Source organism: Chiloscyllium punctatum, chromosome 26, assembly GCF_047496795.1.
Source record: "Chiloscyllium punctatum isolate Juve2018m chromosome 26, sChiPun1.3, whole genome shotgun sequence".
NCBI classification, from domain to species: Eukaryota; Metazoa; Chordata; class Chondrichthyes; order Orectolobiformes; family Hemiscylliidae; genus Chiloscyllium; species Chiloscyllium punctatum.
Genome location: NC_092764.1, coordinates 43,062,094 through 43,075,899, shown reverse-complemented (window position 1 = coordinate 43,075,899; position 13,806 = coordinate 43,062,094). Strand labels below are relative to the sequence as shown.

The window sequence follows — 13,806 nt, the reverse complement described above, 5'->3', positions numbered from 1 at the left end:
CATTTAATTCTTAATTTTTTGGTCTCACCAAAGTTCTGGAGAAACAGAATTTAATTTTTATCAGAGAAGACGGCATATGATGTTTTTTTCTCATATAAGTTCATTATGAAGATTATGCAACAAGGTATTACCCTTGGCTTGATAGTAATATGTTCACAACTGAGTCGTAAGAACTCCAACGGCTTGAGTATGTGATCAAGGTTGGCATTATAATGTAATATTCAGGGGGTACTGCATTGTCAACAGTGCGTTCTTTCAGATGAAGCATTTAAATGAAGTATCTTGTGCCCATTGAGGAGGACACAGAAAATTCCATGACATGTTTCATACAAACCACATTGGAGTCCACATGGTGTCTTGGTCAGCAGTACTAAAACTAAATTGTCCAGTCGTTATATCATCAATCTGATCTGAGCTAATAGAAACATATAGCAGTTCGACTTGTCTAGATTCTGAATGTTGGAGCTTGGATAGACAGATGCCATAAGGAAACTCTTCAGTGAACTCATTGCTGCTCAGTTCTCTCACACAATTCCTTGACAAGCTGAATGATTATCCAGTTGAAAGGGAATGGAAGTAGTTGTACAAGTATTTCTAAAGGCAATACCACATCAATCCCACTAAATTGCATCAACACAAGCCTTTCGGAAGTGCTATCCAGTACAATAGACAAGGCAGTAAATGAAGCACTGTCTCCTTATTCAGTCATGTAATGCTGGAAAAGCAAAATTTTACAAAATGTTTACAAATATATTAAGGACAAAAGGGTAACTAGGGAGAGAATAGGGCCCCTCAAAGATCAGCAAGGTGGCCTTTGTGTGGAGGCACAGAAAATGGGGGAGATACTAAATGAATATTTTGCATCAGTATTTACTGTGGAAAAGGACAAGGAAGATATAGACTGTAGAGAAATAGATGGTGACATCTTGCAAAATGTCCAGATTACAGAGGAGGAAGTGCTGGATGTCTTGAAATGGTTAAAGGTGGATAAATCCCCAGGACCTGATCAGGTGTACCCGAAAACGCTGTGGGAAGCTAGAGAGGTGATTGCTGGGCCTCTTGCTGAGATATTTATATCATCGATAGTCACAGGTGAGGTCCGGGAGACTGGAGGTTGGCAAACGTGGTGCCACTGTTTCAGAAGGGTGGTAAAGACAAGCCAGGGAACTATAGACCGGTGAGCCTGACCTCGGTGGTGGGCAAATTGCTGGAGGCAATCCTGAGGGACAGGATGTACGTGTATTTGGAAAGGCAAGGATTGATTCAGGATAGTCAACATGGCTTTGTGCTTGGGAAATCATGTCTCACAAACTTGCTTGAATTTTTTGAAGAAGTAACAAAAAAGATTGATGAGGGCAGAGTAGTAGATGTGATCTATATGGACTTCAGTAAGGCGTTTGACAAGGTTCTCCATGGGAGACTGATTAGCAAGGTTAGATCTCATGGAATACAGGGAGAACTAACCATTTGGATACAGAACTGGCTCAAAGGTAGAAGACAGAAGGTGGTGGTGGAGGGTGGTTTTTCAGACTGGAAGCCTGTGACCGGTGCTGGGTCCTCTACTTTTTGTCATTTACATAAATGATTTGGATGTGAGCATAAGAGGTACAGTTAGTAAGTTTGCAGGTGACACCAAAATTGGAGGTGTAGTGGACAGCGAAGAGGGCTACCTCAAATTACAACAGGATCTTGACCAGATGGGCCAATGGGCTGAGAAGTGGCAGATGGAGTTTAATTCAGATAAGTGCGAGGTGCTGCATTTTGGGAAAGCAAATCTTAGCAGGACTTACACACTTAATGGTAAGGTCCTAGGGAGTGTTGCTGAACAGAGATCTTGGAGTGTAGGTTCACAGCTCCTTGGAAGTGGAGTCACAGGTAGATAGGATAGTGAAGAAGGTGTTTGGTATGCTTTCCTTTATTGGTCAGAGTATTCAGTATAGGAGTTGGAAGGTCATGTTGCGGCTGTACAGGACATTAGTTAGGCCACTGTTGGAATATTGCGTGCAATTCTGGTCTCCTTCCTATCGGAAAGTTGTTGTGAAACTTGAAAGGGTTCAGAAAAGATTTACGAGAATGTTGCCAGGGTTGGAGGATCTGTGCTACAGGGAGAGGCTGAACAGGCTGGGGCTGTTTTCCCTGAAGCATCGGAGGCTGAGGGGTGACCTTATAGAGGTTTACAAAATTATGAAGGGCATGGATAGGATAAATTGACAAAGTCTTTTCCCTGAAGTCGGGGAGTCCAGAACTAGAGGCATAGGTTTAGGGTGAAAAGGGAAAGATATAAAAGAGATCTAAGGGGCAACTTTTTCACATAGAGGGTGGTATGTGTATGGAAGGAGCTGCCAAAGGATGTGGTGGAGGCTGGTACAATTGCAACATTTAAGAGGCATTTGGATGGGTATATGAATAGGAAGGGTTTGGAGGGATATGGGCCAGGTGCTGGCAGGTGGTACTAGATTGGGTTGGGATATCTGGTCAGCATGGACAGGTTGGACCAAAGGGTCTATTTCCATGCTGTACATCTCTATGACTCTATGACTCTAAATATAAAAAGCATGTGAAAAGTAAGATTAGGAAAATACCCCTCGATACACATAACATCCTATGGTGAGTGATATTTATTTGTTAAAATGATAGACTACTTAGTTCCAAGCCACATTTAAAAGAAGCTCTCAATAACCTTGACATATTTCCATCTTAGTGACACTACTGGGTATTCTGTATGGATTTAAATAAAGTTTGACAATTTAAATGGCAGCAATGCAAAAAATGATGCAATGATATTCTGCACATAACAAGGCCCAAAGTGTACCTCTCAGCAAATAATATGAAACAGGCCAAATGTGTGTTAGTCATTCATTAAATATCTACTCACCTAATCGGTGCCAACACTTAACTCCACTCACCCCACTGCACCCCCTATAGGGTTTCAAGGAAGTATCTACTGTATTTTAGAGATAAGTCTTTTAATTAAATCTAAAATTGGAACAATTTAATTTAAGAGGAAGAGTTTCAGGTTGAGAAGCCTTTTGACATAAAGGCTCTAATTACTATCTAAATTAAAGGAAAAAGGTAAGGTACAGCCGAATCAACAATGTTAGGATTATTAGTGATTTAGCTGTTAATAGAACATTACTTCATCACTATGTACTTGGCCCCTCAACTTACCATTTCTGTAATTCTAAAAAATCCACACCTTCACCTTAACTTTTAACACTAGGACTTACAGACATGAAAACATTGAAATTCCTTTGTGGGATATTTATAGTCTACTGACTAATGTATTTACATCAAATTTCTTCAAATGCTGTTTGTGTCATTTAATGCATTTAAAGTAAATCAATTTGCTAAACTCAGCAGTGCTGGTATCCAAGAAGCTGCAATATGAGGCTATTTTGTAATGGTATTAACTTTTAAACTCTAATTGGTAAGGTGGAACTTCACATTTTTGAGTGTGTTTTTAAGGTGTTCACAAAAGAAACTAACCATGTCACTGGATAATATGATCAGATGCATAGCTGATAGTTTACAACAAACAGTTGAGTGTGGAATTCTTTAATTATCTCCCAAATTGTAGGTCTTTGTAAAAAGTGTTTTTCATTTTTTTGAAAGTACACACATAAGACACGAAAGGTATGAAAACTGAAAATATGATTTTTAACTTAATTTCAAAGGGAGCTGAAGATGAAATCATAGAAACTGACAACACAGAAGCTATTTTAGAATGCTGGGTCTTTGAAAGACCACATCCCTGTTTTTTGTTCATTATCCTGCACATGACTCAACTTCACTATCAAAATCACTATTAAAATGATTTATGGAATCACTGACACTATCTTTTCAGGTATAATATTTCAGATACCAACTACTCGATGATAACATTTCTCCTTTCTATCTTTAACCAATATATTTTAATCTGTGATTTCTAGTTATTGATCTACTCAGGAGGGAATATTTTCTTTACCAACTTTATCTAAACTTCTCAACATTTTGAAACCTTTATTATGTTATCTTTTAGCATTATCTATCCAATGACAACCAACCCAACTTTTTAAACTTTAATGGGGAACTGTAATAACATCCTAGTAAATCTCCTTTGCTCCTTTTTTGAAAGCATTTATGATTTTGCTGAATCCACAATACTCCAACAGAGGCCTTATCTGCAAATTTGTAAAGATGCAGCATGGTCTCTTTGCTTTTACATTCCACTGATACATTTGTAACTCCAGTAACCCACATGGCATTTATAGCAACTTTATCAACTTGCTTAGTAACATATAAATTTTGTATACATGGGTACCAAAGTCTCTCTACTTTTCCAATCATTTAGAATTGTGACACTTACAGTATAGTCTCTTTTTATTGAAGTGCGACCAAAGTGCATCACTTCGTATTTCCCTGCACTAAGCTTTGTTTCCCTTCTTCCACCCATTTCATCATCCTTTGTCCATGAGCTATCATCATCACTCGTACTTTTGAAGTTTTTAAAATCTAATTGCAAAACGTTAGATGGGAGAATGTAGTAAACAACTTGTTCAAGTTGTGCCAGGCTTGAGCTCACTCCACAGTTCTGAGAAATCCTGAGAATGAACATGCTGAATCAAATAAATGATATTTAGTTTTAGAAATTTAGGATGGGTGTTAGAGTCTGTGTCATTGTATGCCAGTCAAACTATGAACAAATTGAACAACTTTATGTTAATTTGGGTTTGCACAGTTTTAAGTTCTATGTGCAGCATATTGAACAAAATAATATCATAATGATTGAAGCAGTAAAATTACTTCAGTACCTGCATACATGACAATGCATATTGATTAAAGGTTTTTAATCTTTAGTTATGTTATTGGCTGATTCACTACACTTGGTTCTGAGGAGAGAAGAATATTCTTAATCCTGATTGCTTGTAAATGAGTATGTGGTATGATATTAGATGCATTCATTCACTGGAGAGTCAATGTCCATCAGGGTAAACTCTTCACCTTTTTAAACATCTATTTATTGTAATCTTTGAAGCCATACTCTGAAGTTTTCATCACTAGAATTGTTCCTACCAATTTTTAGCATCTGTTTCCATTGACAGAAGCCTCAGAACAGATCAATCCATCCTTTTGGCCCTTATTGTGGGAATTAATGAAGGAAGGGAAAATTATTTAAAGTCAGGTAGAGAATCCAAAAAAAAACCCTAAATGCTTTTTCTATGCAGACTTTTTCAACAAGGCATCAGAGAACTGAAGAGAATAGAAAACGTTAGCAGATCCCCTTGGTTCTCTCATATTACCGCAAGTATTCAAGGAAGAAGCACAATTCATGCCTACAATAAAACAGATGATTTTATTGAACGGTAAGTGAAGCTCTTTATATCTTTGATATTATGCTTATCACAATGATCAATTTTCTACAGTTATACTGTTTTCAATCTTAAATTGTTGTCAAAAATAGTGTTCTTTATTATTTTACAGGTTTAAAGACTTAAGTGATAAAAATTCTAGCCATTTTTTACTATTTAACTGTTCGATGCGATGGCTTGCTGTGAGAATTGATATACTCACAGCTCTCATGACTTTGACTGTGGCTCTCTTTGTTATCCTGAGTCCTGACTCAATTCCTGCATCAAATAAGGGACTTGCTTTGTCATATGCTATTCAGGTGAGGAAACTTTTATGTATTCTTCTCGTTTTCACCTTTTGACTATTCTAATTGATCTTCAGAAGTACCATAAAATTGCTTCTGAAATAACACACTCAATAGAATTCAGAAAAAAATCAACTTCAATATATTTGAAATTTTCCTGTTCAGTGAAAAGGATATTTCAGTCACCAAGGAAAGACTGGAATGAAAGGCACTATTTCAACTGCATAGCAAGAATTTAAAAGTTCCAGTCTAAATTATGAAGAATAATGTTTTGGGAGAAGTAATATGTATCGCATTTGAACTTTATTCATAAAGAGGGGATGGAAGGACGGCAGCCTTTTAAAATATATTTTTATTTAAAAAAAGGAAGAATATTACAACAAATACAAAGCCAAACAATTCAAACTAATATTAAAAATCAAACCTGTTAATTACATAAATATCAACTAATAACTAAGCTAAAAAAGAAAAGTCTTAAAAATAATAATAATGATAATAACCTTAGCACAGCTCAGCAAAACAAAGCAATTGTTTTATACATAAATAAGTATGTATGTATAAATAAGTTTATACATATTCATATGTTTGTAGCTCCTCCCCTCTGGATACCACATTCATTACATAGAATTGCTATGGCTATATAAAGGCTCTTATTAATATGGTGGACAAATCTGTACCTAGGTAGTCCAAACAGGGCCGCCATGACTTATAGAAATTCTCAGTTTTGTGGTGCTCCATACTCGTAAGAAAGTCCAAGGGGATGTGCTCCATAACTAGCTTATACCAACCCGCCAGCCCTGGGGGATTTTCCGACATCCACCCAAATAGAATGTTCTTCCTGCCACAAGAAGTGATGATACTGAAAACCTTTTTTTTCTTGTGCATCCAATGAAAGGGAATGAACAAAGCCAAGAACAAGAGATATCATGTCCATCTCCCCATCCGTCCCCAAGACCTTCTCCATTTCGCCTCCCACAGCGCTCCAGTATGCCCACAGTCTGTGGCAGGACCAAGACAATGAGTAAGTGTGCTCATGCTCACTTTACATTTAGGACACATTGGAGATGCTCCCACTTTAAATTTAGCGAGGCGGTCTGGAGCCAGATGGATCCAGTGGAGAATCTTCAATTGCAAGGCATTGGGTCCTGTTGCATTTTCCCAGATATCTTCCCATACCTTTTAGAGCCATTCAGTCTTATCCGATGAGAAAACATTGCTAACAGATAATGTATCCTCAGCATTCAACACCCTCTTCTCCAGGTCAGATCGAGAAGGATCAGTTAGAAGTGTGGTCTCTTTTTGCATGAAGTTTCTAATTTGAAAGAAATGAAAGAGATCCCTACTGAGCAATTCATATTTCCAAGCCAACTGGTCAAAGGACATCAATATATCCCACTCGAATAAATCAACCAGGCAAGACACACCCATAGTTTAAACCCAGATTCCATCATTCCTGGCTGAAAGCCTGGCATACCAACTTTGGGTGTCAAAAATGATGTTATAGTAATATTGCCCTCACCCTGTCGCATTGCCCTCCACACCTTGATGGTATTGATGACTATTGGGCTGTGGCAATATTCCTTAACTGTTCTCAATTTGTCTAAGAACAGCAGGCTAATAAGGAGGCATCTTGCCTGAGATGCTTCGGTGTCTAACCAAAGTGAGTGAGGTCCCCTCCGGCCCAATCATTAACGTAAGATAGCAACAAGCTTAATTGTTAGTTTTTGTTATCTGGGAGGCCCACTGCTCCCAGTCTGTAAGGTAACTGCAATTTAGTCAATTTAGTTCGGGGCCACTTGCGATAAAAGAACTAAACCAGCTGCTCAGTCTTCTAAATATTTGCTCAGTAAAAAGCAGAGGACGCTTTTGCATAGGATTCAACAGGCGGGGCAGAATATTCATTTTAATGAGGGCTATCTGACCTAACCAAGAGATCGGAAACGCCTCCCACCTCTGAAGTTCCTGCTTGAGTCTGTGAAATAAATTGGCAAAATTGGCTTTAAACAGCTGATCAAAAATAGGAGTAAAAAATATGCCTAAGTAGAGAAAGCCCTCCTGCGACCATTTAAAAGGGAACTGAGATCCGGCCTCAGGGTCAGGCACTCTCAGGGACCACCCATGGGCATGGCTTTTGCAAAATTGATCTTATAACCGAGAAGCAAGCAAATGCATTGATGCATTGTATCAGGTGTGGCACTGACACTGTTGGGTTTGATAAGAAGACACGCAAGTCATCCACATACAATGCGATCTTATGTGATTTTGTCCCCATTTCTGGAGCAGCTATATTGGGACGCCTGCGTATTGACTCCGCCAGTGGTTCGATCACCATTGTGAAAAGCAATGTTGACAAGGGACAGCCCTGTCAACTGGCCCAACAAATATTAAAATTGCTTGACCATACACCATTGGTGAGGACCGTGGCAAGAGGATCACTATACAAAACCTCCACCCACCTGATGAAGGTCCCTCCCTGGCCAAATTGCTTCAGAGTATGAAAAAGATATGGCCACCCAACCCTGTCAAATGCCTTTTCTGCATCTAAGGAGAGCACCAATCCCTGTACTGATTGCTATTGACATACTTGGATCATGTTAAGTAATCTTCTGACATTATCCGTCGAGCTGCAACCTTTTATGAACCCTGTCTGATCCTCCTTAATGTTGGAGAGCAGTACAGTTTCTAGCCTTAATGTCAGAGTCTTGGATAGGATTTTGAAGTCAACATTCAGGAATGAAATGGGTGTATTGGAAGCACAGTCTTCTGGTGCCTTCCCATTCGTAAGAATGGGAGAGATGTTCGCCTCTCCTAGAGATGGTTGGGAGAGGCCACGACTATGTGAGTCATTAAACATACCAAGCATTGGCCTTGACAATATACTTATAAATTCTTGATAGAACTCACTGGGGAGCTTGTCAGGAGCCAGCGCCTTCCCATTCTGGAGCTGCCTCACAGCCTCCTGCACCTCTTGCTCTGACAATGGGGCATTGAGGGGAGACTCTTGTTCAGGGATCACTCTTAGAAGGTCCAAATTCTTAAACAAAGACTCCATCGTAACCCACCCTCTCTCACATTACCAATTTCAGGTTGGTATAATTCAGAGTAAAATTTCCAGAATGCTGCATTCATTCTTTCAGAATCTTAGATCAAATTTCCAGTGTCCTCTCTGATTGAGGTAATGGCCTGGGGGAGCATTCTTTTTCCCAGCAAGATATGGTAGGTACTTGCCCAGCTTATCCCCATGCTCAAACAGCCTTTGACTTGCAAATGTAAGCTCCCCCTTGGCTGTCTGTGTGAGCATGAAGTTCAGCGTAGACCAAAGTGCCGTGATCCTCTGCAGTTTAACCAGTGAGGGCCTGTAAAAATATGCCTTTTCAGCTAATTTCAGAGGAGCTTGAGGAAGTGTTGCTGCTCACTCTCCGTTGCATCTTACTGGCTGAATAGGAAATAACCAACCCCCTTGCGTAAGTTTTCGCTGTTTCCCAAAGGATGGATGGGCTACTGACCGAGCCTGAATTAGTATCTAAAATAGCCCTGAACTCAGTAAAAAGGAATTCAATAAATTTAGGGGTGAAGGGGTCCAGTCACCAGTGCCTCGAGCCTACCACTGTATCCTTATTCTTAACCATTAAATACACTGGGGCGTGATCGGAAATAGTGACATTGCCAATTGTACATGACACCACCAAGCCCAGATGTGCTGTAGGGGGCAGAAAAAGATCATTCCTGGAATAGCATTTATATGGGTTTGAAAAGAACGTGAAGTCCCTGCCAGTAGGGTGAAGATACCTCCAAACATCTACCAACTCCAATTCAGCACACAAATCCCTTAAATTGTTTAGATCGCAAAGAAGATATCAGCAGGCCTTTGGGCAATCTGTCTACTGTAGGGTCTATGAGACAACTGAAATCCCCTCCTACGATGATATGTTGAGATGCAAGGTTAACCAGTCTAGAAAGTGCACCTGTCAAGAATTTAAGGGGGTGGGCTAGGCGACAGTGAACATTTAAAATCCCGTATTCTTCCCCATGTATCAAAGCTTTAAGGATTACAAATCTCCCATGTGTGTCTTTAATGCACTCTAACAACTTATATGGGAGATTCTTTCTAACTAAAATGGCTGCCCCTCTACTCCTCGTATTGAAAGATGAAAAATAAACCTGGTCATGCCCATTCTGTTGCAGCTTCAAATGCTCTGCATCATTCAAGTGCGTATCTTGAAATAAGGCAACATCCAGCCTTTCCCTTTTAAGGCTGGAAAGTACCTTCTTCCTCTTGACCGATGAATGACTTCCCTTAATATTCCAGGTTCTCCTTTTAAACACATCCTGAGCCATAACCTTCTATAGCAGCATTTAGGCTCCAGAGACAAAAGAACCCGAACTACACATCACTGAGCTTTAATGCAAAAGAATCCACAAAATCCAAAAACTACACAGACTAAAATAACTGCAGCCAACAAATCTGCAAAACTTACAAAAATGCGCAAAAAACAGAAAAGTTAAAAAAACACCAAAGGCACTGATTAGAGGAATTTACCCCCCATTCAAAGGGGGTACATACACACCCTACAACCCTACTAACCATCCCAACCACCATCTCAACTCCTACCAGCTAGGGTCACACCACACACACTGACCACCCAGTAGAGAAAAAACAACACCCAAAAGCAAGGTTAGTGCAATTAACAAGTAAACTAAAAATGAAGATGTCACCCATCCCTTAACATAACTTAGAGACTAAATATTCTATCCATCCTGGACATCATTTAATGCAATTATTACCAGAAAGGAGACTCCACCAAGTCCTTTTCAAAGAAGAGCAAACCCGAACAGCTTTGTCCTCTACACCTATTCAGCCGTTCGACTGAAGTCAATGTGTTCACAAAGTTCTTCGCTGTCTCTGGTGAGTCGAACAAATGTATGGATCCATTATGATTAATCTGAGCCACCGCTGGATATCTTAAAGAATATGGGATCCCAAGCTCTCTCGATCTCCTCTTGACACCATCGTAGGACTTCCTTTTGCAGACCACTGCCACTGAGATGTCTTGAAAAAAACATGATCCTGGAGCTGCCACATGCCAATGCCCTTGAATTCCTCCCCTGGGCTCAAGGGGCTTCCATGAGCCTCTGCTTGTCTTTATAATGATGGAGCCTTACCAGGACAGGGCATGGGTGCTGATCCACACCTGGATTTCATGCGCGACCTTGTGGGCTCTTTCAATTGTTACCTTTCCCTTCTCAATCTTCAAGGAACCACTTCTCAAAGGACCCCACCGGCCACTCACCTTCCATCCCCTCCGGTATGCCAGCAACACGCAGGGTCTTTCTTCTGCCCCTGTTTTCGAGATCAGCTACCAGGTGCAACAGACCCCAGAGCTGTGTTTCCAGGGCTTCAATCCAGCTCTTGGATGAGAGAGTCCCTGCCTCTCCCCTTGCAGCCTGGCACTCAAGCTCATTGGTCCTTTTCCCAGATCTTGCAGCATAGCAGATACAGGAGCCAGCTTCTCCTCAATCTGCCTTCCCAGGACCTCACGAGATTTGGCCAGCTCCTCAACCAGGGTCTGGTGAGGAAACAAGTTCGCTGCTTCAGAGGGCAGGGCTGTGGCCTCAGCCCTTGGAGAGCTTCCTCCTTTCTTCAGCATTCTCCAGCTGCAAGGACAAAGGTAAGGAGATTTTTTTCAGATTTCTAGCTCCTTTACTGTGTTTTCACTCACAGTAAAGTGTTTGGGATGTGTCCTGTTGGGTCAGTGTTGCAGCATGGAGCCCAGCAAACATGATCCTTACACCCCTCTGTTAACTTTTTAAATTTATAATTGACACGTTGCAGCCAAATGAGAAAAAAAAAGACAAAATAGAAAGAGCAAAAAAGTTGAGCTTCTTTTCAGATAAAATAATCTTGTGATGCTAGGATTCTTCAAAGGAGCAAAATTATCTCATTTCATCAATAAAATTAGATATCTTTTTTGCATTTTGTATTCTAACTTCTTGCAAGAATATAATTGGAACTTGACAATGGACCAAATATTGTATTCAGAAAAAGGGCACTCACTGCTGATCTTCAAAACAGAGGTTTAAACTGTAGATTTTCCAGCCTTCTTTCCCTGCATTATAAAAATGTCTATGCTTCTGAAGTATGTTATCAACTGTAAAGTGTTCCTGATGGATAGTCACCATTGTAATATAGGGACCATCCTGAGTTCATGAGAAATACAATATAGATCCAAGGTGTCCCGTCCTTCCTTTATCTAATATATTACTCATTTGATTTTATTAGAACAAACAATGTATTTCTGAAAGTACATTATGCACCATGTTGCTCACATCATCTTGCAGTTAGAAAATATTGTAAACAATATCTAAAATTCTAAGTATGCAAGTTAGCTCCCTGAGCTGGAAGGTTAGTTTTCAGATGTTTCATCACCAAGCTAGGTAACATCATTAGTGAGGGTTTCTGGTGAAGCACTGGTGGTATGTCCCGCCTCTCTATAGGTCTTGGTTTCTTAAGGTGGGTGATGTAATTTCCTGCTTGTAATTTACATAACAAGATTGTGAAAGTTAGCATTAAGAAAACAATTCTTCCTTTGTCAGGTTTCCAGAAAAAGAGCAAAACAGAAAAATAGCAAAGTAGGAGCCTTACTGCAGTTTTCTCACTTAGATACAATATGCTCCTGTGTGTGTAACTTTGTAAAATCAATGTGAGCTTAATATTAAAGTTAATTCATACTGTTTCCTCGATCATTTTGAACAAAAAGAAGTGTCTTTACAAATGTGGACATGAGCAGGATGAGTATTCTATCACATACGTGCGAAATGTAATTAATCATACTATTTGATTCAAACACCACATTATTTATAACATGTTAACTGGATCATCACCAATGAGAATGCCTCATTTTAAATAGTTGTCCCATGTCTTGTACAATAATGATGATACATTGTTCAATTAGATTGACACATGTCTGACACTTTTATCTATCAAAAGATTTAAGTTTGAGAGATTCCTATTTGTGTAAATTAATTACTAAAACAATTAGGAAGGATAACAAAATATCCCTATAAAACTGCAAAACCAGTCTTCAGAAGAAGCGTCATCATTACTTGAAGTGTTAAATATAGCAATCTTGAATGTTTTGGGATTTGGCACTGATTACATCAGGAGGTGGGAAATGAGAGGTGCAAACACAGCCAACATCAATGGTGGGTTTGCCAATGCTTTGCAGAAGAGAGTAGACATCACCCAGGAGATCATCAGCTTTCCAAGCACAAAAGTGAGCAAACAACCAATGGAAAATAAAGTGTAAAATCCAGCACAAGGAACCCCGGCTCCTCAAACATTTTGAACGTGAAAAAATACTTTAACTTTTGCTAGGTTATCATCATGATGATGGACAATAACATTCCCCACACAAGTTCAGGTTCAGTGAGTTCGGTTCTTCCCAGCCTCTACAGCTGATAGACAAGCTCCTCGGGAAGCTTACTGGGCATCAATTAGATGTGAAGTGGTTTCTCATTTCCCCTTCCTTGGATTAATTTGAAAATTGTATTTCTGAGATGAAGATATCCAAGGATATTTTCAAATCATTTTCTGAGCTATTTCTTACCCCAGCATCAATTGGCCAATAATTGAGATCAGTGATTTGTTTTCTCAAAGTTGAGAAAATTCAAAATGTAACAAGCTTTAAATAAGGAAAGGGGAGAAATGGAAAGAGAACGAAAGGGAAGACCCGTGGTGAGAGAAGTGTATTGGCACAGGGTTTAGGAATGGAAGTACGACAAGTACAGCACCAAAAGATGTATCTAGAGAACATGGAATAGCAGAATAATGAACTGCAAAACAAAAGAAAAACAAGAATAAAAATGAAACCTGTGAATTGAAAAGAAACAAAATTGGGTTGGAGATTATGACCTAACATTGTTGAACAGTATTGGATCTGAAAAGTTAGGAGGTGCCTAATCAAACGATGAGATGCACTTCTTCAATTATTCTGCATTAGCTAGCAATTATTATCACAAGACGTATTCAAAAATGCACAGAACTGAACTTGAAATATTCATTGCTTGTAGCTGACAGGATTACTCCAAATCTGCATAAGAATGGGAATTGAAACAGAAGCCAGATTCATATCAGTAGAACGAATAATGGAATATATACAGGTGAGCACATAGAG

The 13,806-nt window shown here is 39.5% G+C and overlaps 1 protein-coding gene across 2 annotated transcripts in view; it reads left to right on the top strand.

The window, feature by feature from the left end:
* Window positions 1-13,806, top strand: part of abcc12 (ATP-binding cassette, sub-family C (CFTR/MRP), member 12) — a 117,490-nt gene that overhangs the window by 87,502 nt on the left and 16,182 nt on the right. For both annotated transcript variants that reach the window (XM_072596245.1, XM_072596243.1), the window contains 3 exons: window positions 5,205-5,342; window positions 5,461-5,647; window positions 13,703-13,792. In XM_072596245.1, the coding sequence (XP_072452346.1) occupies window positions 5,205-5,342; window positions 5,461-5,647; window positions 13,703-13,792 (415 nt within the window). The remainder of the gene's footprint in view (window positions 1-5,204; window positions 5,343-5,460; window positions 5,648-13,702; window positions 13,793-13,806) is intronic.